The 27518-nt window shown below is 43.9% G+C and overlaps 1 protein-coding gene across 1 annotated transcript in view; it reads left to right on the forward strand.

The window, feature by feature from the left end:
- The window catches only part of INPP5B (inositol polyphosphate-5-phosphatase B), an 83918-nt gene that overhangs the window by 34029 nt on the left and 22371 nt on the right, over positions 1 to 27518 (forward strand). The window contains 7 exon segments of the mRNA XM_017892103.1: positions 15969 to 16065; positions 17691 to 17858; positions 19105 to 19206; positions 19994 to 20108; positions 20455 to 20571; positions 21617 to 21804; positions 24831 to 24942. Of these exon segments, the coding sequence (XP_017747592.1) occupies positions 15969 to 16065; positions 17691 to 17858; positions 19105 to 19206; positions 19994 to 20108; positions 20455 to 20571; positions 21617 to 21804; positions 24831 to 24942 (899 nt within the window).

Consider the following 27518-nt stretch of genomic DNA (forward strand, 5'->3'; position numbering starts at 1 on the left):
TTTTTTTTGAGACAAAGTCTGGCTCTGTCGCCCAGGCTGGAGCGCAGTGGCGCGATCTCGGCTCACTGCAACCTCCGCCTCCCGGGTTCACACCATTCTCCTGCCTCAGCCTCTCGAACAGCTGCGACCCTGTAGTCTGCCACCATGCTCGGCTAATTTTTTGTATTTTTAGTAGAAACGGGGTTTCACAGTGTTCGCCAGGATGGTCTCGATCTCCTGACCTTGTGATCCGCCCGCCTCGGCCTCCCAAAGTGCTGGGATTACAGGTGTGAGCCACCGCACCCGTGAGTAAGTCGAGGCCTTGGTGATTTTGGAGGAAAGAGAAATGCAAAGCCAGCAATTGTTTGTTAAAGAAGGCTTAGAAACGGCTAGGAGAGAGTGAGTGAGATTGATAGTGTAGTGGAGATAGCTGGGGAGAGGTAGAGGGTGGCATAAGAATGGGAACGAGAATAAGAGTGAGTATAAAAGTTAAGAAGAGGACTTCATCAGGGTGAAAGTATTGGAGGGTGCCCTGTCAGCAAAGTTCATCTATCCACTCTAAGAGGGAGTCAAGAGTGATGGATTGGGGATAGTACCAGGAGATAATCCGCTACAATGGTTTGGAGGAAAATTGTAAACCGGCAATGTAAACAAGTGCAGGGCATTTACAAGTAGTTGAGAATTGTGAATAGGAGTACGACTAGACAGAAGGTAGTAGGGATGATAAGTTTTTGGGGTGCAGTCCAAGTAGTAGGGGTGACTGCGTAAAGCCCTGTTGTAAAAAGTAGGGTAAGGACAAATAGACCTAATAGAATGAAGGACTGTATTAGGCTCATAAGGGTTATTACTGCTCTTCAGAAACGCGAATGAGTTTAAGGAAAGTAGGGGTGAGTACTTGTGACTTCCAGGAGGAAGAGGAGAGATCAGGCTGGCTGTTTGACGGACACAGCTTTATTCTGGAATGATAAACCTAACGGGGGAAGGGTCCTGCAAACGAACAGCCATTGGGGTACTATAGATGACTAAGTGGGGTCCGGTCCACGGAGGTTGTAGAGTTTGAGGGGTCAGATTCTTAACAGGAACTGATCATCCAGCTAGGGTGTCTTCATATGGCTGAGAATCTGGAGTAGGCAAGAGAAGATTAGCAGCCTGATGAATTTCCTGTCTAGCCTGCTGGAGGACTGGAAGGTAGTTGCCTAGAGGGCTGGTGTCTGGGCATGGTTGGGGCCAAGCAAGAAAGTGCGTCCATATACAAGTTCAAATGGACTCTACCCTGTAGCATCTTGAGGACAGGCTCTAATTCTGAGAAGGGCAAGAGGTAAAAGTACTGTCTAGTCTTGGCCGTGAGGAACAGAAATTGGAACGCTAGCTGCTTCTTTAGCTACCTTATCAGCATAAGTGTTGCCCTGAGCAGTGGGATCCGATGCCTTTTGATGGCCCTTGCAGTGAAGGACTCCAGGTTCCTTTGGACCTAAAGCAGCCTTGAGAAGAGTTTTTATTAGAGAGGTATTAATGATGGAGGACCCTTGAGTAGTGAGGAAACCTCTTTCTGCCCACATATAACAGCATGGTGGTGTAGGATGTGGAAGGCATATTTAGAGTGAGTATAAATATTGATGCATAGTCCCTTTGCAAGAGTGAGGGCCTGAGTTAAGGCAACGAGTTTGGCTTGCTGAGAGGTGGTGGAGGGGGCCAGAGCAGTAGCCTCAATGATAGATGTGAAAGATACTATAGCATAGCCTGCCTTTGCTGGTGAGTGGCGATTAGGCCTAGTGGAACTGCCATCAATAAACCAAGTGTGATCAGGGTGAGGAACAGGAAAGAAGGAAATACGGGGAAATGGAGTGAATGTCTGGTGGATCAGAGAGATACAGTCATGGGGGTCAGGTGTGGTATCCGGATAATGTGGGAGGCCGGATTGAAGTCCAGGACAGGAACAGTGGTAATTGTGGGAGACTCAACAAAGAGTGAGTATAGCTGAAGGAGCTGGGGGGCAGAAAGTATATGCGTCAGGTGGGAGGAAGAAAATAGATTTTGAAAGTTATGGGAACTGTAGGGAGTAAGTGGAGCATAGCTTGTGATTTTGAGGGCTTCTAAAAGTATAAAAGCAGTGGCAGCTGCCACATGCAGACATGAGGGCTAGGCTAAAAGAGTAAGGTCAGCTGGGCGTGATGGCTCATNAATTGTAAGGAGAGTTTATAGGCTTCAAAAGGCCATGCTGTAACAGGCGAGTGATAACAGGCTTTAATCCTTTTAAAGTGTGCTATGTGATGGGATATTGGCATTGAGAAGGGTAAGGGTGATTAGGTTTTAATGGGATGGTAAGGGGTGCATCATCTGTCACCAAGGAGGGAGTAGAGGTGTCCTATACTTGTGGATTAAGGTGGGGTGATACAAGGAGAAGATGTGAAGGAGGCTTTGAACTGGGGCAAAAGGTGGCAATGAGGTGTGGCTGTAGCCCAGGGATAATCAGGGAAGCAGATAATTTAGTTAAAATGTCTCAACCTAATAAGGGAGCTGGGCAGGTGGGGATAACTAAAAAGGAGTCCATAAAAAAATGTTGTCCAAGCCGGCATCAGAGTTGGGGAGTTTTAAGAGGTTTAGAAGCCTGGCTGTCAATACCCACAACAGTTATGGAGGCAAGGGAAACACGCCCTTGAAAAGAACGTAATGTGGAGTGAGTAGCCTCCGTATTGATTAAGAAGGGGACAAACTTACCCTCCACTGTAAGAGTTACCCAAAGCGTCTGTGATGGTCCTGTAGGCTTCCAAGGCGATCGGGCAGCATCAGTCTTCAGCCGCTAAGCTGAGAAGATCTGGGAAGGAGTCAGTCAGAGAGCCTTGGGCCAGAGTTCCAGGGACTCTGGGAGTGGCTGCTGGGTGAGTTGGACAGTCTGATTTCCAGTGGGGTCCCACACAGATGAGACACGGCTTAGGAGGAATCCCAGGCTGTGGGCATTCCTTGGCCCAGTAGCCAGATTTCCGGCACTTGAAGCAAGATCCTGGGGAGGCGGTCCTGGAGGAATGCCTGGGCCCTGAGGTTTAGGCGTTTTGAAGTTCTTGTGTGTTGGAGATGTGGCTGGGGTTTCTCTCACAGCAGAGTCAAGTAATTGCAACTCTTCTGTATTATTGTACACTTTGAAGGTGAGGTCAGTTAAGTCCTGTTGTGGGGTTGAGGGCCAGAATCTAATTTTTGGAGTTTTTTCTAATGTTGGAAGCGGGTTGGGTAATAAAATGCATATTGAGAATAAGACAGCCTTCTGGCCCCTCTGGGTCTAGGGCGGTAAAGCATCTAAGCGTTGTTGCCAAATGGACCATGGACTGGGCTGGGTTTTCATATTTGATGAAAAAGAGCCTAAATGCTAACTGATTTGGGAGAGGTTGGATAAATAAAAAGGAGCATTAACCTTGGCTATGCCTTTAGCTCCAGCCCCCTCCCTAAGAGGAAATTGTTGGGCAGGTGGGGGAGGGCCAGTCGTGGAATGAAACTGTAAGCCAGGCCGGGTGTGAGGAGGGGGTAATAGAAGGGTTACAGGGTCGGGGGGCAGAGGCTGAAGAAGAGTTGGGACCTGGCTCAGCCTGGCAAGGAGCAGCCTGGGGAGGAGGGGAGAGGTCAGGTGGGTCTATAGAAAAGGAGGATTCACAGGACTCAGAGCTTGGGGTGGAGACTGAAGGAACAGACAGGAGAGAAAGAAGAAAGATTTGGGACAAATCTCATTGGGAGCAGAGATTAGGAAGGGACCGAGGTGTAAAAGAATGCCTGGACATCAGGCACCTCAGACCATTTGCCCATTTTGTGACAAGAATTACCTAGATCTTGTAGAATGGAGAAATCGAAAGTGCTGTTTTCTGGCTATTTGGAATCATTGTTGAGTTTGTATTGGGGCCAAGCGGTGTTGTAGAAGAAAATAAGACACTTAGGTTTTAGGTCAGGTGAGAGCTGAAGAGGTTTTAAGTTTTTGAGAACACAGGCTAAGGGAGAAGAAGGAGGAATGGAGGGTGGAAGGTTACCCATAATGAAGGAGGCAAGTTTAAAGAGAAAGGTAGAGACACGGAGAAAGGGGTGGTGAGCAGCCAAAGCAGGCATCCCCGCAATTGACTTGCCACCAAGGGAATGTGGGTGAATGACCAAGGCAGGTGTCCCTGTGGTGATCAGACACCAATGGAGTGTGGGCAAATAATCAGGCAGGCGTTCTCGCATTGATTAAATACCAAGGGGAGACTGTCTTCCCAAGTCTGTGACCGGTGCTGGAGTTTTGGGTCCATGGATAAAATATGTCTCCTTGTCTCTACTACAGAGGAAAAAGAACTGGAATTGGAAGGACAGGGAGATTGAAGGGTAGCAAGAGAGGAAGATTGAAGGGTAGCAAGAGAGGCTGGAGAAGAGTGAAAAGACTGCTTACCGGCTGGGCACGGTGGCTCAAACCTGTAATCCCAGCACTTTGGGAGGCCAAGACGGGTGGATCACAAGGTCAGGAGATCGAGACCATCCTGGCTAACATGGTGAAACCCTGTCTCTACTAAAAAATACAAAAAAAAAAAAACCTAGCTGAGCGAGGTGGCGGGCGCCTGTAGTCCCAGCTACTCGGGAGGCTGAGGCAGGAGAATGGCATAAACCCGGGAGGTGGAGCTTGCAGTGAGCTGAGATCCGGCCACTGCACTCCAGCCTGGGCGACAGAGCGAAACTCCGTCTCAAAAAAAAAAAAAAAAAAAAGACTGCTTACCCAATTTGAAATTGGTGAGATGTTCCTTGGGCTGGTTGGTCTGAGGACCTGACGTCATGGAGTGAGGGCAAGGACATGGAATGAGGGACTGGTCTCCTGAAGGAGTCCTCCTGTCCTGGGTGTTGACACCAAATATCACGTGCGTCCGTGAGAAGAGACCACCAACAGGCTTTGTGTGAGCATAAAGGCTGTTTATTTCACCTGGGTGCAGGTGGGCTGAGTCTGAGAAAGGAGTCAGCAAAGGGTGGTGGGATTATCATTAGTTCTTATATACTTGGGATAGGCGTACAAAGTACATTCTGAAGGGTGGGGGAGAATATTACAAAGTACCTTCTTAAGGGCAGGGGAGAATATGTCCTATCAGTTAGGGTGGGGCAGGAACAAATCACAATGGTGGAATGTTATCAGTTCAGGCTATTTTCAGTTATTTTGTGGATCTTCAGTTGCTTCAGGCCATCTGGATGTACATGTGCAGATCACAGGGGATATGATGGCTTAGCTTGGGCTCAGAGGCCTGACAGATTATTCATGCCTCCCCTTTTTAGACCATATAGGGTAACTTCCTGACATTGCCATGGCATTTGTAAACTGTCAAGGCGCTGGAGGGAGTGTAGCAATGAGGACGACCTAGGTCACTCTTATGGCCATCTTGGTTTGGTGGGTTTTAGCAGGTTTCTTTACTGCAGGCTGTTTTATCAGCAAGGTCTTTATGACCTGTGCCTTGTGCTGACCCTCATATCTCATCCTGTGACTTAGAATGCCTAACTGTCTGGGAATGCAGCCTAGCAGGTCTTAGCCTTGTTTTACCTAGCCCCTATTCAAGATGGAGTTACTGTGGTTCAAACGCCTCTGATATTTCTCCCTCCCTTGTATAAAAGAACCCTTAACCGTAAGGGTTGCAGAGGGATGAAAATCCATCTTCTGTAACTTCTTCGTGGTGAATAGGGTGATGATATTCCTGCCTAACTATGAGGGCCCCATGTATTCAGGGTAGAGAGGAGCTCAGTTAGAAAGCAGCAGTGTGGCAAGGCCATTCATGTCTCTTGAGTTCCAACAAAAGGTAATATCTGGAAGATTAATAAGTGTTCAGTTTAAGAAAACATTCAGTAAGCTTATCATGGGTTTCTACACAGAGTACAACAGCAATGTATTCCTCAACAGTAAAGCAAAATAAGTGAAATTATTCCAAGTAAACTAAATTAAAAGGCTTTTCATGAACTGGACAACTGTTGGAACCAAGCTGATATGGGATTGCTAGCTGATTCCAATATATGCCCAGAATTAGAATATTGATCCAGATTTTTGTATTACCTATATCTCTCGTTTCTTCTGAGCTGCAGCCAGAGATCACTAGTTGGTTAATAGGAATAAGTAGGGTCAATTTAAATTGCAGGAAAAAACTTAAACACAACTGATGAGACTACAACCTGACAACCATGTTTTTTTTTTTTTTTTTTTGAGACAGAGTCTTACTCTGTTGCTCAGGCTGAGGACAGTGGTACGATCTCGGCTCATTGCAACCTCCACCTCCCAGGTTCAGGCGATTCTCCTGTCTCAACCTCCCGAGTATCTGGGATTATAGGCACATGCCACCACGCCCGGCTAATTTTTATATATTTTTTTGTAGAGATGCGGTTTCACCATGTTGGTCAGGCTGGTCTCGAACTGCTGACCTCAAGTGATCCACCCGCCTCAGTCTCCCAAAGTGCTGGGATTCCAGGTGTGAGCCACCACGCCCAGTCTAACCATTGAAACATATATATTTTTTTCCTCTTGCCAGTCTTTCATTTTTACTAAAGACAAATCATGGTAAGACCAATTTGCTTTATTATACTTAGACTGATTATTTGTATAAAGTGCAGCAAGAATAAATATTTTTTTACATAGGCTTTTAAAACTGACTTTGATGGAAGTCTGCTTCTTAAGAAATCTTAGATAATACTTTTTTAAAGCTGAGCCCAGCCATGGGTTTGTACCCTGAAATACCTATAAATCGGGTAAATTTCTCTCCTCTTGAGGTTCCAAGATAACTTGGGGCTCCTGGGCCTGTCAGAAAGTGACATTCGTTAATTACCACAGGTTAGGAATCCTGTACAGGGTCTGTAGCCAAGGTATGAGGCCAGTTTTCTCAAGGGGCTTTTATTGGCTCTGTAAGTCACATTTGATTCCTTAAAGGAAAACATACCATTCCAATCAAAGCCTTGGTAAAATAACCAGTTTCTCCAATTGTGTCCTATTGCAAAAAGAAACAGATTCTTATTGCACTTATGCAAATAACTGTATTGCTGTAAGTTGGGAATACTCACAAATAGTTTCCAAATTCTGGAGAAATCAGGTAGAGTGAAACAAATATGGTCTAAATTTTGTTCACAGTAGTATACTTTGCTCAATTTTTAAAAGCTGTAACTAGCTCAAAAGTTTTCTTGATTGTGAAAAACAAAACAAGGGATCAGCAACGTTTTAAGCAAAGTCAAAAAGATTACTTTAGTCTTCTATTAGTTCGGTCCATGCAGTTAACTTCTGTTCTGATTGATATTCAAGAACATTTCAGCTTTACATGAGTCCTGAAAGTTTTTCCTCAATTCTAATGTCACAGTCTCCAAAGTTATTAGAAACCTGCATTCAAGAGCACTTTTCAAAATCCTGTAGCTGATTGAAACCACCTTTGAAACAGGATTAAAACAAGACAACAGTTGTCTGTGGATGACAAAATGTTTTAAGGCAGCCACAGTCAAAAATACGATTGACAAAGAAATTTGGTTACCGCAGTGGCATATAACAATTTTATGTAACAATTGTAATTATTAGGAACATATACTAAGTCATGAGAGAATTATGGGAGTTTTCCATAATTTTGGAACATATACCAATAACATATTTTTATTGATTGATTGATTGATTGATTGATTGTTGAGACAATCTTGCTTTGTCGCCCAGGCTGGAGTGCAGTGGCATGATGATCTCGGCTTGCTGCAACCTCTGGCTCCTGGGTTCAAGCTATTCTTCTGCCTCAGCCTCCCAAATAGCTGGGACTACAGGTGTGCACTACCATGCCCAGCTAATTTTTGTATTTTTAGTAGAGATGGGGTTTCACCATATTGGCCAGGCTGGTCTTGAACTCCTGACTTCAGGTGATCGGCCTGCCTTGGCCTCCCAAAGTGCTGGAATTACAGGCTTGAGCTACCGCCCCTGGCCTCAATAACATATTTATACAAATTCAGCACAAAGAAAGCCGAACACTATTTCATATTTGATAATCCTTTATGATTTATATACCAAATAAGCCATATTTCACTTTGCATTACTATACTATTAATGTTAAACCCAATTCTTAATAAAACCTTATGGACAAATCTATCCAACTGTAATGCCTGACCATAAGGTAAGATTTTCATTAACCTTTTATAACCCTTTACAATTTGCTTTTTTTGTGTGTGTGAGACAGAGTTTTGCTCTTGTTTCCAGGCTGGAGTGCAATGACGTGATCTTGGCTCACTGCAACCTCTGCCTCCTGGGTTAAAGCTATTCTCCTGCCTCAGCCTCCTGAGTAGCTGGGATTACAGGCATGAGCTAATTTTATATTTTTATATTTTTATATTTTTGGTAGAGATGGGGTTTCTCCTTGTTGGTCAGGCTGGTCTTGAACTCCCGACCTCAGGTGATCTACCCGCCTCAGCCTCCCAAAGTGCTGGGATTACAGGCATGAGTCAACATGATTGTCTAACCCTTTACAATTTTTTTTGTTAAAGAGCGGATTAGTACTCTACGAAAAAGTTACTGTACTTTTATTCTAATGTTTAATTTAGAGAAAAACTGAATAATACCCTCTTAACTTTAGCCAGTATGTTCACACACAGAATTTGGTTTACAAGATTAATTTTTCACAAACACTTAAACTTTCAGCTTTATTCTATTTAACTTAATCCTTTAACTCTTTAGGTGAAAAAAAAAATCCGCACTCCCATGACTTCGTATATATATATATATATATATTTTTTTTTTTTTAAGACGGAATCTTGCTCTGTTACCAGGCTATAGCTCAGTGGAGCGATCTCGGCTCACTGCAGTCTTCACCTCCTGAGTTCAAGTGATTCCCCTGCCTCAGCCTCCTCAGTAGATGGGACTACAGGTGCGCACCACCACACCTGACTAATTTTTTGTATTTTAGTAGCAACAGGGTTTGACCATGTTGGCTAGGCTGGTCTCGAACTCCTGACCTTGTGATCCGTCCACCTCAGCCTCCCAAAGTTCTGGTATTACAGGTGTGAGCCACCATGCCTGACCTACTTCTTATAATCTTTTATGAAAAACACATTTCACTTTCTTTACACACCTTGCATGTAAAACTGTTTTTATTTCCCAAAGATTACTTAAGTCATGGAACTAAAAGGCATTATACTGTTTACTTTTCTGATAAGAAATACTTTATTTAAGCACTTTTTTTTCCTGGACAGAATCTCACTCTGTTGAGTATAATGCAGTGATCTTGGCTCACTGCAGCCTCTGCCTCCTGAGTTCAAGCAATTCTCCTGCTTCAGCCTCCCAAGTAGCTGGGATTACAGGCATGCACTACCATGCCAGCTAATTTTTTAAAATATTTTTAGTAGAGACAGGATTTCACCAGGTTGCCCAGCCTGGTCTCGAACTCCTGACCTCAGGTGATCCACCTGCCTCGACCTCCCAAAGTGCTGGGATTACAGGTGTGAGCCACCATGCCTGGCCTTATTTAAGCTCTTACTATTATTATCATTATTTGAGACAGAATTTTGCTCTGTTGTCCAGGCTGGAGTGCAGTGGCACGGTCTCGGCTCACTGCAACCTCCGCCTTCTGGGTTCAAGCAATTCTCTTGTCTTGGCCTCCCAAGTAGCTGGGATTACAGACGTGCACCACCACGCCCAGCTAATTTTTGTATTTTTAGTAGAGACAGGGTTTCACCATGTTGGCCAAGCTGGTCACAAACTCTTCACCTCAAGTGATCTGCCTGTCTCGGCCTCCCAAAGTCCTGGAATTTCAGGCATGAGCCACTGCGTCCAGGCTAAGCACTTATTATCTTAAACCAATTAGTTAAAACTCTTTCATATGTAAACATTACATGCACAACACATATAAATACACAGAAAGAGATCCAGTAGTTGTAAGACTTTTCATTTGCCAGTAAAGAATGCAGTTTCCATGGCCTAATAAGCAGGCACAGCTGGCAGGCACAAGGTCCCTTTTTTGTTTTTTTTGTTTGAGACGGAGTCTCGCTCTGTTGCCCAGGCTGGAGTGCAGTGGCGCGATCTCGGCTCACTGCAACCTCAGCCTCCCGGGTTCAAGCGATTCTCTTGCCTCAGCCTCCCAAGTAGCTGGGATTACAGGCATGCGCCACCACACCGGCTAATTTTGTATTTTTAGTAGAGATGGGGTTTCTCCATGTTGATCAGGCTGGTCTGGACCTCCCGACCTCAGGTGATCCGCCTGCCTCCGCCTCCCAAAGTGTTGGGATTACAGACATGAGCCACCGCTCCTGGCGCCTTTATTCTTATAGATTCCACTCATTTCCAAAGTTACTTAGGTAAACACTTTTTCCTCTACTCCGTTCAGTGAGTTGGTTTTATACGTTTCTGATATAGGTTAGACACTTTTGTCATTTTCTGCATTTTACAGAACTTCCTGATGTCCTAAATTATTTTTTTTAATTTTGCATACATTAAGGTTCACTCTTTGTGCTGTAAAAATTTGTGGGTTTTGAAACCCATAGATAGTACCATGTATCCACCATTACAGTTTCTTTGAGTACAATTTTGCTGTCCTAAAAAGTCCACTGTTCTTCATTTATTTGACCTCACCCTCACCCCTAAAACCCTGGCAACCATTGATCTGTTTGCCATCTCTATATTTTTATCCAGAATGTTGTGTAATTGGAATCATAATATATAGCCTTTTCAGATGGACTTCCTTCACTCAGCAATGTGTACTTAAGATTCATTCACATATTTTCTTTTTTTTTTTGAGACAGAGTCTTGCTTTGTCACCCAGGTTGGAGTGCAGTGGCCGGATCTCAGCTCACTGCAAGCTCTGCCTCCAGGGTTTATGCCATTCTCCTGCCTCAGCCTCCCGAGTAGCTGGGACTACAGGCGCCCGCCACCTCGCCCGGCTAGTTTTTTGTATTTTTTAGTAGAGACGGGGTTTCACCGTGTTAGCCAGGATGGTGTCGATCTCCTGACCTCGTGATCCGCCCGTCTCGGCCTCCCAAAGTGCTGGGATTACAGGCTTGAGCCACCGCGCCCGGCCATTCACATATTTTCATGGCTGGATAACTAATTTTTTAAATTGCTGAATATTTTATTATATGGATGTATCACAGTTTATTAATCTATTTAAATACATCTTGGTTGCTTCCAGTTTTTGGTGATTATAAATAATGCTGCTATAAATATTTCTGTGCAGGTTTTATGTGTACAAAATTATTTTCTTGCCATATTTTTTTAGAGGTGGGGTCTCCCTCTGTCACCCAGGCTGGAGTGCAGTGACAAGATCACACCTCACTGCAGCCTTGAACTCCTGGGCTCAAGTAATCATCCCTCCCCAGCCTCCCGAGTAGCTAGGACTATGGGCATGTGCCACTACTTTTAATTTAATTTAAATTTAAATTTTATTTTATTTTATTATTTTTTAAGAGATGGGGGTCTCTATTGTCCAAGCTGGTCTCAAACTCCTGGGCTCAAGCAGTCCTCCTGCCTCAGCCTCCCAAATATCTGGAACTATAGGCACAAGCCATGGTGTCCAGCATATTTTCAGATCAGTAAATACCTAGGAGTGTGATGGGTAGATCATATGGTAAAACTGTTTAACTTTTTAAGAAACTGCCAAACTGTCTTCCAGAGTGGCTCTATGATTTTCCATGCCTACTATCAATGGATGAGAGTCACTGCTCCTCTGCATCCTTGTCAGCAATTGGAATTGTCAGCTGGTTTTCTTTCTTTTTTTTTTTTTTCTTTTCTTTTTTGAGACAGAGTTTCACCCTGTCGCCCAGGCTGGAGTGCAGTGGCATAATCTCGGCTCACTGCAAGCTCCACCTCCTGGGCTCACACCATTCTCCTTCCTCAGCCTCCTGAGTAACTGGGACTACAGGCACCTGCCACCATGCCCGGCTAATTTTTGTGTGTGTTTTTAGTAGAGACGTGGTTTCACCGTGTTACCCAGGATGGTCTTGATCTCCTGACCTCGTGATCCGCCCGCCTTGGCCTCCCAAAGTGCTGGGATTACAGGTGTGAGCCACCACGCCCGGCCGGTTTTCTTTTCTTAAAATTTCAGTCATTCTAACAGATGTCCCAGTACACCATTACTAATATTTGAGTTAGTTAACTCTCTAAGCTCAGTGAGAGTAAAGAAAGAAAAGTAGAATCCAGCTGGGGATTTCATTTCCAGAAATAATTATTAAGTAGCTATGGGGTAGTAGAACTCTAGACATAACCCATTCTAGGTCTCCTTTCTTACTTTTGTTTTATTTTGAAGACCGTGGGAAGATTACCTCAAACAGTCCAAAAGAATGGTACAGACTTGAACTTGGATGTTATGTATTTAAACATATAAGGCACACAAGGGCCGGGTATAGTGGCTCACGTCCGTAATCCCAGCACTGGGAGACCGAGGTGGGTGGATCACCTGAGGTCAGGAGTTTGAGACCAGCCTGACCAACATAGCGAAACCCATCTCTAACAAAAATACAAAAACTACCTGAGTATGGTGCTGCGCGTTTGTAATCCCAGCTACTTAGGAGGCTGAGACAGGAGAATAGCTTTAACCTGGGAGGCAGAGGTTGCAGTGAGCCAAGCTTGCGCCACTGCACTCCAGCCTGGGTAACAGAGTGAGACCCTGTCTCGAAAAACAAACAAACAAACAAACATATTGGCACATAGGGATTCAGGTTCATTGCGCATTTAATATTGAATTGTGTGACTGCACTGCCTATAATGTGCTGGGTTACCAGTATGCTGAATGATGGGGCTACAGTGATGCATAAATCAGACAAAGTCTAGTCCTCATAAGCTTACAGTCTAGCATGGAAGAAAAAACACCTACAATACACAACTATCAAGACTGTGATGGGGAGTACAGAGAGCTATGGAAACACCAATGTCAGGGCATCTGATCAGCCTAGGAGAGGTTAGAGAAGTCTTCTTGGAGGAAATGACCTCTAAGATATGGCCTATAGCAGGAGTTGCTGAAGTGCAGCCTGTAGGCCAAATTCAGCCTGCCATCTGCTTTGGTACAGCTCATGAGCTAAGAATGATTTTTTTTGCATTTTTAAATGTTTGAAAAGATTCAAGAGAATAATGCTTTGTGATATGTGAAAATTGTATGATATTCGAATTTCAGCATCTATAAATAACATTTCATTAGAATGCAGCCACACTCACAGCTGCTTTTGCACTATAGCAACGGAGTTGAACAGTTGCAAGAGACTGTATGACCTGCAAAGCCTAGGATATTTACTCTGTGGCCCTTTACAGAAAAAGTTTGCTGATCCCTGGCACAGGATAGGATGGGTAGGTGTTAGCCTTATAAAGCAGAGTGAAGAAGAGGGAAGTTGCTTTCTGATGGGATCTTTGTATAGCTGCAGTAACCTTAATATGCTTACAACATGGCATAAAGGAGGTAGGGGCTGAAGGACTGTGGTGAGTATTGGAGCTAGACGAGTGGGTAGGATCCAGACTGGGAAGAGCCTTGGCAATTGTATATAGGGATTTGGGTTTATCCAGTATGAAGCCTTTAAAAGATTTAAAGTGATGTGATCCGATTTACTTTTTTTTTTTTTTTTTTTTTTGAGACGGAGTCTCGCTCTGTTGCCCAGGCTGGAGTGCAGTGGCCAGATCTCAGCTCACTGCAAGCTCCGCCTCCCGGGTTTACACCATTCTCCTGCCTCAGCCCCCCGAGTAGCTGGGACTACAGGCGCCCGCCACCTCGCCCAGCTAGTTTTTTTGTATTTTTTTTAGTAGAGACGGAGTTTCACCGGGTTAGCCAGGATGGTGTCGATCTCCTGACCTCGTGATCCGCCCATCTCAGCCTCCCAAAGTGCTGGGATTACAGGCTTGAGCCACCGCGCCCGGCCCCGATTTACTTTTTAAAAAAATCCTCTGGCAACAGTGTAGAGATTGGGTTGGAGAGGGTGGGGTGAGAAAAGAGGCAGAGAAACTAGTTGAGGCTTTTATAGTCATTCAGGGGAGATGCTGGTAACCTAGACTAGCACAGTGACCCTGGGGATAGGAATATATTGGTTTGAGAGGCATTTAAGAAGCACAATTGAAAGGCTTTGGTGTCTTAGTTTAGCCTTAGTCTATAGGCTGTTATAACAAAATACCATAGACTGAGTGGTTTATAAACAACAGAGATTTGGCTGGGTGTGGTGGCTCGCACCTGTAATCCCAGCACTTTGAGAGGCTGAGGCGGGAGGATCATTTGAGCCCAAGAGTTCGAGACCAACCTGGGAAACATGGCAAAACTCTATCTCTACAAAAAAATACAAAAAGTTAGCTGGGCATGGTGGTGTGTGCCTGTTAAACCCAGATAACAGAGAGGCTGAGGTGGGAGGATCGCATGAGCCCTGGAGGTGGAGGCTATAGTGGACCATGATCAGGCCACTGTACTCCAGCCTGGAGACCCTGTCTCAAAAAAAAAAGAAAAGAAAAAGAAATAATAAAAAAAAAATGCAGAAAATCACAAAACAAAAGCAGAGATCAGAGATTTATTTTCAGTTTTGGAGGCTGAGAAGTTGAAGATCAAGGTGCTGGTAGATTCAATGTCTGGTGAGGGCCTGCTTTCTGGCTTAGTGGCAGCTGTCTTTTCACTGTGTTCTCACATAGCAAAAGGGGAACTCTGATCTCCTGAACCCTTATAAAGGCACTAATCCCAATCATGATGGCTCCACCCTTGTGACCTAAACACCTCACACCTCCTAAAGGTCCTACCTGCTAGTACGTTATCTTGGGAGTTAGGAATTCAACATGACTTTGGGCAGGGGTATAAATATTCAGTCTATAGCATTTGGTGATTGATTGGAGGCATTGAAGTGTAATTATTTTCATGTTCAAATGATTATGCTTTCTTTTTTCAAAAGTTTGTTTTTTCTGGTTCATGTGAATGCATGGTTGAGAAATCCATGTTTAGTAATAGTCTGCAGAGCAAAATTCTTCAGTGGTGTTTCATTCCTTCAGAGCTCCTTCCCGTAACATGGGTTTTAAAATCACATCTCTGTGACCTCTTCATGTTGTTCCCTATTGACAAGAGATCTGGCTTTTAAAGAGCAGAGAAGCTATTGGCAGATTAATTTTCCTTTCCAGGTTTATCTTGGTTTAATGACTTTCCCAAAATATTTCTGGGTTGGGCCTTGGGCTCTGGTTTTCAAGGCAATTTGTCAACAATGACAAGCGCTTCTCATTTTCTAGAGCTCTTAGACTATTTCCAGTTTTAATCTCTGACCCTTGCCTTTCTCCTCTTTGGAGTGGAAGTCACTATGTTATGTTTTATAATATGTTGTATAGCTTTTAAAGTCCCTACTCACATGTCAACTCAGTTGACCCTACAGTAAACCTGTGAAGAAGGCAGAACAGGTCAAATTACTGAGATTGAGAGAGGTTAGATGGCCTTTCCAAAGTCAGGAGGTAATAAATAGTAAAGCAGGTGATAAAACTTAGGTAGGTTTTCAGATTTCATAGTTTTATGCTTTCCTTAATGTACCCTGTACCAAGAAAAGGGAGTTAGACTAGCTGGAATAGTTATGTTTTCAGCAGTAGAGACACCTGAATGAGATACTTTTTTCTTCTATGTATGGTCTGTGGGACTTCACCCAGACATCAGCATAGGCCTTTTCAAGCAATATCTGGACTACCAATAATTCCTAGACTACAATTTCTGAAGTGGTTTTCTGTATATTAAAGCATATGTATGATTTATTTATTTTTTTGAGATGGAGTTTCACTCTTGTTGCCCAGGCTGGAGGGCAGTGGCGCCATCTGGCTCAGTGAAACCTCCACCTCCCAGATTCAAGCGATTCTCCTGCCTCAGCCTCCTGAGTAGCTGGGATTACAGGCACGCACCACCATGCCTGGCTAATTTTGTATTTTTAGTAGAGACGGGGTTTCTCCATGTTGGTCAGGCTGGTCTTGAACTCCTGACCTCAGGTGATCCACCTGCCTTGGTCTCCCAAAGTGCTGGGATTACAGGCATGAGCCGTGGCATCCGGCCTATGTTAGGTATATTTTAATTTCTTCCCCTTCCCTTTAGGTGGTTCTAACTTTGATGGTTTGAGGCCAAATGGGAAGGGATTGCCTGTGGACCAAAGTTCCAGGGGTCAAGATAAACCAGAAAGCTTGCGACCAAGGTAATGCAACTCTCCCTTTATTTGTCCCTTGTAGGACTGAGGTTCTCCTCATAGTACTGAGACCATTTTGGGCATAATGGAACTTGTCCCAGGGTAGCTGGCCTAGGAAATGTTCTTTTTTTTGAGAGAGAGAGTTTCACTCTTGTTGCCCAGGCTGGAGTTCAGTGGCGTGATCTCGGCTCACTGCAACCTCCACCTCCTGAGTTCAAGTGATTCTCCTGCCTCAGCCTTCTTGAGTAGCTGGAATTACAGGCATCTGCCACTAAGCCCGGCTAATTTTGTATTTTTAGTAGAGATGGGGTTTCTCCATGTTGGTCAGGCTGGTCTCAAACTCGTGGCCTCATCTGATCCTCTCGTCTTGGCCTCCCAAAGTGCTGGGATTACAGGCGTGAGCCATCATGCCTGGCCAGAAATGTTCTTAATAATACCTGACATTTATTTGCACTTACTGCCAGGCACCCTGCTCTTATTTGGACTATCTTATTTTAGCCTAAGAGGTAAGTACTTTTTTCTGTTTTACAATTAAGGAAACTCAGGTGATGAGAAGTTACATAACTCATCCAAGGTCCCAGAATTAGCAAGTGGCCAATCTGGAATTTGAAACTGGCAGTCTAGCCGTTCTTTGAAAATGTAGATTAGAAACGTTTGATTTCACTCTTTCATTCTTTTAGGTGTTTCCTGACCCTGAAGTGACTTTTTTCCTGTTTTATTTACTCTTTCCCTACTTGCCCCCGAGGTGTGTTATTATATAAATATCTGAAGTCTGTACTCCAGTGCCCCCTACTGAACATATCCAGAATCTGTCTGGTCAAGATAAAACACTTACTTGTGTCAGTATTTTAGTTACAACTATAAATACAGTACAACGCAAATAATAATAAAATATAAATTTTCATTGCCTTTCTTTTTATTTTGGATTATTCCTGTGGAATAGATGTACAGAATAGAATGATCAAGTCAAAGGATCTGGAGGGTTTTATAGTTTTTTTCTTTCTTTTTTTTGAGACAGAGTCTCACTTTATCACCCAGTCACTGCAGCCTCCGCCTCCCAGGTTCAAACAGTTCTTGTGTCTCAGCCTCCCGAGCAGCTGGGATTATAGGCATGCGCCACCACACCCAGCTCATTTTTGTATTTTTGGTAGCAATGGGATTTTGCCATGTTGGCCAGGCTGGTCTCGAACTCCTGGCTTGAAGTGATCTACCTGCCTTGGCCTCCCAAAGTGCTAGGATTACAAGCATGAGTCACCACGCCCGACCTGTCAATTACATGTTCGAATCCCATACTCTGCCACCATTCATGTGGGTGAGGCGTTAATGACACTGGGTTTCATTTTTCTCATTTAGAAGTGAGGGAATTAGATTATCTTTAAGATGCCCCTCTGGTCTGAGATTCTGTGACTCTATTATCAGGAAAATCTCCAGACCAATATATTATACAATTAACAAAATATAAATTTACTTAATTTCACAAAGAAATAATGTTGTTTTAGTAAATAAATTTTACTTTGGCCTCCTTTAGTCTTCTGTGACTTAGATGCTTGTATATGGGAACTTTTAGCTTTGTATTCATTCATTTTGCAATAGGGACTCATCTACATATGAAAAAAATATTTTTGTTTTTCCAGACAGAATAAATCCAAGTCCGAAATTACTGGCATGGTTCGCTCCTCCACTATCACAGTGTCAGACAAGGCTCATATTTTATCCATGCAGAAGTTTGGACTGCGAGATACAATTGTGAAATCACATCTAGTACAAAAAGAAGAGGATTACACCTATATCCAGAACTTCAGGTAAGCTAACTGGGTCCTAGGATGTTTTCAGAGCAGAATGATCATTTGACTTTCTGGAATTTGGTCACTTCCCCCTATACCTGGATTTGGAGGCGTACTCTTCTATGGAATCTCTCCCCTCATTTTTGAAATGAGTGATTCCATGCACTTTTCATTAACAGGCATTTATTCTGTGCCCTTTCTAGGTGGGCACTGTGGTAGGTGTGGTATAGTGGGAGTGACACGACTTGCAGATAGTTACAGAAATATTTGCAGAGACAAATGCAAATGGGTACAGAAGAAGGAGCACCATCCTGATTCTTTTATTTATTTGTTTTTTATGTTTTATCTTATTGAGACAGGGTCTCACTTTGTTGCCCAGGCTGGAGTGCAGTGGTGCCATCACAGCTCACTGCAGCCCACTGCAGCCTCAGCCTCCTGGGCCCAAGTAACCCTCCCACCTCAGCTGCTGGAGTAGCTGGTAATACACAAGTGCACCACCACGCCTAGCTAATTTTTTAATTTTTGTAGAGACAGGGTCTCACTTATGTTGCCCACACGGGTCTCAAGCTCCTGGGCTCGGGCGATCCTCCCGCCTTGGCCTCCCAAAATGTTGAGATTATAAGTGTGAGCCACTACACCTGGCCTCCTGATTCTTACGTATCCCTCCAAGGTTTTATACTCCCTTGGTTATTCTGGGCCTTTGAAGAAAGTCATTTAAAATGAAATTAGTAAAATGAAGTTAGCTGGTGTTTGGTAATCTTTTTAGGCAAGATTACTAAAAGCTAAATGAATAAAGGTTGTGAGATTCTGCTAGATCTTTCAAAATGATTGCATTGGGACTATAAGATAAAATAACATTGTTTCTAGGGATATAAACTGTCAATTATGGTGAAGTGGTTTTTTGAATACTGGAGTTGCTTTCTTGCCAAAAGTAATTACCAAAGCACTTTTCATTTTTTCATTTCAGTAGTCTATACAAGGCAAATAATTAGGCAGATAATGGCTGGGTAATGGCTGTTTAAAGAAGTAGGAAGGTTCAGAGTAGGCCTATACTGTTTGAAGTTGTTATAACAAAAGCAACAGATACCATGACAGACCACAAGTCACCCCTTGGTGCTGCAGTCCTGGTCTAGGTTAGAAACATTTCTTTTGTCTTAAAATGCCAGTCCACAGAGACTGAAACCAGCATAAATCAGCATAAAATGCTTTCTCCTGTTATCTCCATAGTGATTCGGAGTCACTAATTATTTCTCTTTGGTGACAGGTTTTTTGTGGGAACATACAATGTAAATGGGCAGTCCCCCAAAGAATGCCTCCGGCCCTGGCTGAGCGATGGTGTCCAGGCCCCAGATGTCTATTGCGTAGGGTGAGTGCTTCTCTTCTAGTCCTCTCCATCTTCAAGCACACAGAGCTGTGGTTGAAGGACAGGTCTTCACAGCAGGTGAAGGATTTGAAAAATGAACAGGTGCCTGATAACAGCTGCTTCCCTGTTTGATGTTCTTCCTCATGGCAAGCAAGTGTCTGCCACCATTAAAGTGGAGTGCTTGGCATTTAAGTGCTAATATTTAATTTTTAATGTAATCTTCTGTTAAAATCCTGAATTGCATCCTGAACTCAGTGCATCCTGAACTGAACTTTATTGCTTGGACATTCAATACATTTTTGTTTACAAAGCAAAACTATCTTTTGCCAGAGAAGGAAGGTTAGCCGAAGAAAGTCCCATCAGTTAGTCTTTTTTTTTTTATTGTTTTTTTTTTTTTATCTTCTCATCACTATACTGGGCATTACTGGTGGGAAGGGGCAGCAAACCTTGTATGGTATATTGAAAAGAACTAGAATTCGTAATTTATATAGACCAAGGTTTGAATCCCAGTTTGCTACTTGGTGCTTGTGTGAACTAGGGGTTACAGGTAAAATAGGGACACTTCGAACTACTTCATAAGCTGGTCATGAAAAGGAAATGGGTTTTTGTTTGCAAAAGCACCTGGAAAGTTCCTTGGCATTTAGTTCCTTGGTTCTAAGTGTTTGTTTATTTTTTCCTCCTGAGGGTCCTGAAGTTTAGCTAGAAAGCTACGGCTTATGCACCTTAACCAATCTGAGAATGTGTCATTTGCACATTACTTTACTATCTAACTGGTTGCTTCTCAAAATAGGTTCCAGGAGCTCGATCTGAGTAAGGAAGCTTTTTTCTTTCACGATACCCCAAAGGAGGAAGAGTGGTTCAAAGCTGTGTCAGAAGGTCTTCATCCAGATGCCAAATATGCAAAGGTAAAAGAGGAGTCAAGGACCTCTTAATTTTATGTGGCTATGCAGGGAAATTCCAAGATCATTTTTCACCCTTTCCATGACCTTTATCTTAAGCCAGTCTTAATTATCCCACAATTTTCATTTCCAGATCTTCCAGAAGGGGTGCCTCCGGGTGGGAAAGATGCAGGGTCTTGGCACTCGTAGGTTAGCACATAGCATGCTTGGTGAGTTGAACAGATGATTACCTGTGTTCTAGTGTGGAGAAGGAGGCACATTAATACCCTCAGCCAGCTTCCAGACCATGTTTCCTTTGGGGTGTTTATTCCTGTTTGCAGTTTCTATTTAATGCCATGTCTCTCTTTTCCAGGTGAAGCTTATCCGATTGGTTGGGATTATGTTGCTGTTATATGTCAAACAGGAGCATGCAGCTTATGTCTCAGAAGTGGAAGCTGAGACTGTGGGGACAGGAATCATGGGGAGGATGGTGAGTCCTTGGTTGGTATGTTTGGCACATTGAGGGCCTTAGCGCCTGAGGTATTGACCACTTCTGATGACACAGTGACTACACGTGTCCCAGTTGGAAGATGCCAATATTCCAAGATGAATCATACCCTCAAGCAGGGCTCAGTCGAGCAAACTATTTAGAAACTGTATTTTAGTGAACTGCCTGCGCCTGTCCTCATATTCACCAACACTAGAGCCTCCAGTTGATCCTCCCATTTCACCCATGAAGTATCTTGCAGAAACTATGCTGGGTCATTCAGAAAAACAAAGAATGCTGATAGTAGGTTTGCAATTTCCTCTTCTTATTGAGGCCATTAAAGTTCTGTTTTTAGGTTCTTCTGTGAGAGCTTAGCTTTGTGTGGCAAAGGGCACCTATGGTTTGCTTGTGATTTAGTGAAAAGAATACTGGATTAAGGGAGCTAGGTTTTGGGGCCGGGCGCGGTGGCTTACACCTGTAATCCCAGCACTTTGGGAGGCCAAGGTGGGTGGATCAAGTGAGGCCAGGAGATCGAGAGAGCTGGGTTGTGGATTCAGCTTTGCCGCTGACTGGCTAGTCATTCTGCCTTCTTCTTTTTTTTTTAAATTTGTACAATATAGATAATCCCATAGGATTATTATAAAGATTAAGAAAAAATATTTTGAAAGTCTGTAGGGTTTTGTTTGTTTGTTTGTTTTTGAGATAGAGTTTCACTCTGTCACCCAGGCTGGAGTGCAGTGGCACGATCTCAGCTCACTGCAACCTCTGCCTCCCGGGTTCAACCAGTTCTCTGCCTCAGCCTCCCGAGTAGCTGGGATGACAGGCGCCTGCCACCACACCAGGCTAATTTTGTATTTTAGTAGAGACGGGGTTTCACCATCTTGGCCAGGCTGGTCTTGAACTCCTGACCTCATGATCCACCCACCTCAGTCTCCCAAAGTGCTGGAATTGCAGGTGTGAGCCACTGCGCCCAACCAGAAAGTTTGTAGGTTTGAATGACTGACACAATTAAGCTTGAATTGGATTTCTTTGGGGATCCTTTCCACAGGGCAACAAGGGAGGTGTGGCGATCAGGTTCCAGTTCCACAACACCAGCATCTGCGTTGTGAATTCTCACTTGGCAGCCCACATTGAAGAGTATGAGAGGAGGAACCAGGACTATAAGGACATTTGTTCTCGAATGCAGTTTTGTCAGCTTGACCCAAGCCGTCCCCCTCTCACCATCAGCAAGCACGAGTGAGTCTGAGCTTCCACCCCATGCGGTTCACCATGAGTACATAGAGTTATGGGTTCTGTCTTTTCATGGGGAGATGCCTGGTGGTGGTTTCCTATTGACGCAATGGTGGTAGCTGCCACCTCTTGGTTATACATGGATTATATCTCTTGAAAACATTTAGTTTCCTAACTTGCCATCTGGCAGATCTCTAGAGTCTTTTTTTTTTTTTTTTTTTTTTTTTTTTTGAGACGGAGTCTCGCTCTGTTGCCCAGGCTGGAGTGCTGGAGTGCAGTGGTGCCATCTTTGCACACTGCAAGCTCCGCCTCCCGAGTTCACGCTCTTCTCCTGCCTCAGCCTCCCGAGTAGCTGGGACTACAGGCGCCTGCTAATTTTTTGTATTTTTTTTTTGAGACGGAGTCTTGCTCTGTCGCCTAGGCTGGAGTGCAGTGGCCGGATCTCAGCTCACTGCAAGCTCTGCCTCCCGGGTTTACGCCATTTTCCTGCCTCAGCCTCCCGAGTAGCTGAGACTACAGGTGCCGGCCACCATGCCTGGCTAGTTTTTTGTATTTTTTAGTAGAGACAGGGTTTCACCGGGTTAGCCGGATGGTCTTAATCTCCTGACCTCGTGATCCACCTGTCTCGCCTCCCAAAGGTGCTGGGATTACAGGCTTGAGCCACTGCGCCCTGCCAAATTTTTTGTAATTTTTAGTAGAGACGGGGTTTCACTGTGTTAGCCAGGATGGCCTCGATTCGCTGACCTCATGATCCTGCCCACCTTGGCTCCCAGAGTGCTGGATTACAGGCGTGAGCCACCATGCCCAGCCCTTCTTATTTTATTTTAAATTTTATTTGCATGTCATCCTTGCTCAGGGACTATGCTAATCTTCTCTGTATCATTTCAATTTTAGTATATGTGCTGCCGAAGCAAGCACACTCTAGAGTATTTCTCAAGCATCATGCGTCCTTGGGAAAGTATAAGGTTTATTTATTTATATATTTATTTTTGAGATGGAGTCTCACTCTGTCTCCCAGGCTGGAGTGCAGTGGCACGATCTTTGCCTCATTGCAACCCCCACCTCCTAGTTCAATCAATTCTCCTACCTCAACCTCCTGAGTAGCTGAGACTACAGGTACGTGCCACCACGCCCGGCTAATTTTTGTATTTTGAGTAGAGAGTGGGGTTTCACCATGTTAGCCAGGCTGGTCTTGAACTCCTGACCTCGTGATCTGCCCGCCTCGGCCTCCCAAAGTGCTGGGATTACAGGTGTGAGCCACCACGCCCGGCCATTTATTTTTTCAGTATTTAATTTTATCAACATGTTGAGAGTCCCTGGCTGCTATAGTATAGCAGCCAGAAATAAGAAGAAAGTGAGGCTGGGTGTAGTAGTTCATGCCTGTTATCCCAGCATTTTAGATGGCTGAGGCGGGGGATCACTTGAGCCCAGGGGTTCAAGACTAGCCTGGGCAACATAGTAAGAACCTGTTCCTGAAAAAAATTAAAAAATTAGCTGGGTGTGATGCTGCATGCCTGTAATCCCAGCTACTCAAGAAGCTGAGGCAGGAAGATAAGAGAAAGGGAAGGGAAGGGGAAAGACAAGGACAGGAGAAAAGAAAAAAGAAAGGAAAGGAGAGGGAAAAGTTTATTTTGAGCAGGGAATATGACAAAACAGCAGTTGACAGCTATATTGTAGTCTGAGTTCTGCTTAAGATTTCTTTTTTTTTTTCTTTTCTTTTTTTTAAGATTTGTTTTAATTTGGGTCTGCCTACATCCAACATTATGAAGAAAACAACCAAAGAATGAGCATCTCAAACCCAGTTTTTAGAAGTATGTTTTAGGATTTATATATCTGTTCTTTCCAGAGCATGTATAATTGAGAGTTGGACTACATTTGTTTGCCTCCACTTGGTCTTTTTTCCCTCTTAATCCAACTTTACAAAGCTATAGTTGCAGCTGCTGAGAGCATCTTGTGCTAATTTTTGTTTCTTCTCTTTACTTTATCTCATTTATCTCTAAAACTTCCTATTTGTCTAAAGTCAAAGACTTAGAATTTTAGACTTTATGATAACAGTCGAAGCTTTGCTGCTTCTTTTATGAAGAGGAAGAAGCCACCGGGGCCATGATATCTGCCAAGGAGTAAACAGAGTTACGCCTCTTGTCCTGCCTGCTGAGGTGGAACTGTCTGGAGCTTTTTGGTGTTCTGGAAGCTGACAGGATGGTTTTTCTTCTCCAGGGAGCCTAGCAGGAAGTGTCTTGCAGCCGAGCTCTTCCATTCTGGTGAACCTGCATCATCCTAGTTTGTGAGGTCACAGCTTATGTGTCAGTTTGTCTGCTTTCAGTTTGTGGATGCATTAATTTTGGTGTGCGTGTACTGCTGTGCATATTCTCTAATGACATGGTTGTTGGCTTCAGATACAGCAGTATTAGACTTAATGAGATGTGCAGTATCATCAGGGAGGCTTCAGTTAGCTTTTTCCCAAAGTAGCAGGAGGAATAAAACACCTTCTACACTTGACTCAGCAGTGCAGAAAGAGCCAACCAATGATATACCGGTGGTTAAATCCAGGCTCCACTATAAAGTTTGAACTTTGTTTCAGAGGAACTCTGCTCTAGAAACAAAGGCTGAGAGTGTGTTTTGTGGACTGCAGTATACACAGAGGCAGAGGTGGCATCGTGGCATCATCTGAGTTGGGGTCTCTGGGTAATTGGCATGACTCTCAATTCTTGATCTTTTTTTCCTCTTCCCAGGAATGGGGTAAATTACTATCTTTTAGATCTTATTAGACTGTCTTTCCAACCTACAAGAATAAAATAGTTGAGGAGAACACAAGGCTGTTTAAAATGAACTTGGACCAAGATAATTGAGCAAGCGTCACATTAGAATATTAAATGGGATGGCAAGAGAAAAAAATTTCCCAAACAGTTGAGCCATTTTCCCACCCACCTCCCAAGAGGCTGAGCCTCAGGGGCCTTCTGTCAGAAGCACCCTGGGTAGGTCAGGTTAAAGTTCCTCCTAAACCCTGTTACCTTTGTGCTCTGTCCTCACAGTGTGATCTTGTGGCTGGGGGACCTCAACTACAGGATAGAAGAGCTGGATGTGGAAAAAGTGAAAAAGCTCATCGAAGAGAAGGACTTTCAAACCCTGTATGCATATGATCAGGTACAAATGGCCACCTGTGCCCTCTTCTAGCGGCTGTCCTCCACCGTGAGGGCACAGAAAAGCCTGGCTTCCAGACTCGCAGCCTCTTCTTCCTTGGCTTGGGAGGTTTCCCTGAGTTCCTGATGTTGTCCAGTCATTTCTTCATTTCATCTGCATTTCCCTCTTCCATAATTGTCTCCCATTGGCTCTCTCCTGAAGCACCTTGTCTCCTTTGGGAGCAAGAGTGTGTTGTCTCTCTCATCTTCTCATTCATTTATTGAAGAGGTCTGAAGTTAGGGCTAAAAGAGTACCAAGCTTCTATAAAGAAAGGACTTGGTATATTTAAGATGATGTAATAATTGTTTTTAGAATGAACCTCCTTCTCCTCTGTGCTGCTTCTCACCAGACTTCTCCAGTGTGAGTGACAGCTCTTCCTAAGTGGCTTTCCTCACTTCCTATAGGAATCAGTTCTATAACCTGCTGTTCTCCATCATTGCTTGACGTAGCATTTCCTTCTCAGAGCACTTGCTGTTTCACAGTACAAGAGAATTTCTTTCTCTGTGACTTTTTTCTGGCTACTTCTCTCAGTAGATTTCAGACCTGTTCAGGTGGTCATGTTGTTCAGAATGTTAAAGTCCTTTTTTGTTGTCGTTGTTCTATATCCTCCCTTTTAGTAACCTTGGTATTGTCATTAGTCTAAGTCTTTCTATTATTATTATTTTTTTTTTTGAGACAGAGTCTCGCTCTGGCACCCAGGCTGTAGTGTAGTGTCGTGACCTCAGCTTGTTGCAACCTCTGTCTGTTGGATTCAAGGAATTCTCCTGCCTCAGCCTCCCAAGTAGTTGGGACTACAGCGCGCGCCAGTATGCCTGGCTAACTTTTTATATTTTTAGTAGAGATGGGGTTTCACCATGCTGGCCAGGCTGGTCTCAAACTCCTGACCTCGTGATCCACCCACCTCAGCCTCCCAAAGTGCTGGGATTACAGGCGTGAGCCACCGCGCCTAGCCTCTATTATCTTACTTTCCCTAGTGCAGATTAATTAAAGAAAAAGAATCTCAACTTAGTTATGTCTTTGTCTGTTTATCTCCTCTGTGTTCTGGTCTGATGCATTCTGATTTCCCTTGTAGTTTGATACCTATCTCTACTTGCCTTCTTTCTGGTCTTTCCTGAAGTAATAGTACCCATTTTGTGTGTTATCTGCCTACTACATGGTTTTAAGGTCTATACGTAAGTATCATCTTACATTCATACCTACATTTTTACTATTTTCTGTTGCTTTTTAAATAGTTTTTTTCAGGAATTTGGCAAGTAGTATCTACTAAATAGCTGATCATGTGCAATGGTAGAGCTGACAGTTCTTCACCAGTCCATGCAGTGCCAAGTGTGGTGCTCCAGGGAAGAGGGAAGAGCACCTGTGGTTTTGATCTTGCTGAGAGTGTGATCTGGAAGGCGCTCCTAAAATTAATAGGAAGGATGCTAGCTGTTTTCCTAATGTGTCAGGCACTGTTTAAGTTGACAGTGAATCTTTCTAAAGACCTATGAGGTAGCTTCTATTATAAATCCAAAATTTACAAATGGAGAAACCAAGGCACAGAGCTTCCCCCAGTTCACATAACTAATTTGACAATGCAGTTCTATCTTTGTGTATATTTGCAGCAACTGTGCTACACAGATGAAGTGTTTGATACCTGGAAGAGAAAAACTATTAGTTTGTTAAGTGGTACCTAATCATCTTGAAGATATCTCAGTAAGATGATACTCAGGCCCTTTGGGTGTAGCTATGCTCTTATGAAAGAGCCTTAGCCAGACACAATGGCTTGCACGTGCAATTCCAAAACTTTGGGAGGCCAAGGTGGGAGGATCACTTGAGGCCAAGAGTTTGAGACCAGGCTAGGCAACATAGTGAGACCCTGTCTCTAAAAAATCTTTAAATATAGCTGTGTGGTGGTGCACAACTGTAGTCCCAGCTACTTGGGAGGCTAAGGCAGGAGGATTGTCTGAACTCAGGAGATGGAGGCTGTAGTGAGCTATGGTCACACCATGGCACTCCAACCTGGGTGACAGAGTGAGACTCTAAAAAATAAAAAAGATTAGGCCGGGCACAGTGGCTCATACCTGTAATCCCAGCACTTTGGGAGGCCGAGGTGGGCGGATCACGTCAGGAGTTTGAGACCAGTCTGGCCAACATGGTGAAACCCTGTCTGTACTAAAAATACAAAAGTTAGCTGGGCATGGTGGCATATGCCTGTAATCCCAGCTACTCAGGAGCCTGAGGCAGGAGAATCACTTTAACCTGGGAGGTGGAGGTTGCAGTGAGCCGAGATCACGCCATTGCACTCCAGCCTGGGTCACAGAGTGAGACTCCGTCTCAAAAAAAATAAAATAAAATAAAATAAATAAATAAATAAAAAAAAAACATTAAAACTTAAAAAATAAAACCATATACAGGCAAAGGAGTGTTCAGCTTGTTCACTTCCTAGGAGTTAGCTAATTTAAGATCTTATAGAAGGCTGGGCACGGTGGCTCAAGCCTGTAATCCCAGCACTTTGGGAGGCCGAGACGGGCAGACCACAAGGTCAGGAGATCAAGACCATC

The sequence above is a fragment of the Rhinopithecus bieti genome, unplaced genomic scaffold, assembly GCF_001698545.2.
Source record: "Rhinopithecus bieti isolate Rb0 unplaced genomic scaffold, ASM169854v2 scaffold_22548, whole genome shotgun sequence".
Classification (NCBI taxonomy): Eukaryota; Metazoa; Chordata; class Mammalia; order Primates; family Cercopithecidae; genus Rhinopithecus; species Rhinopithecus bieti.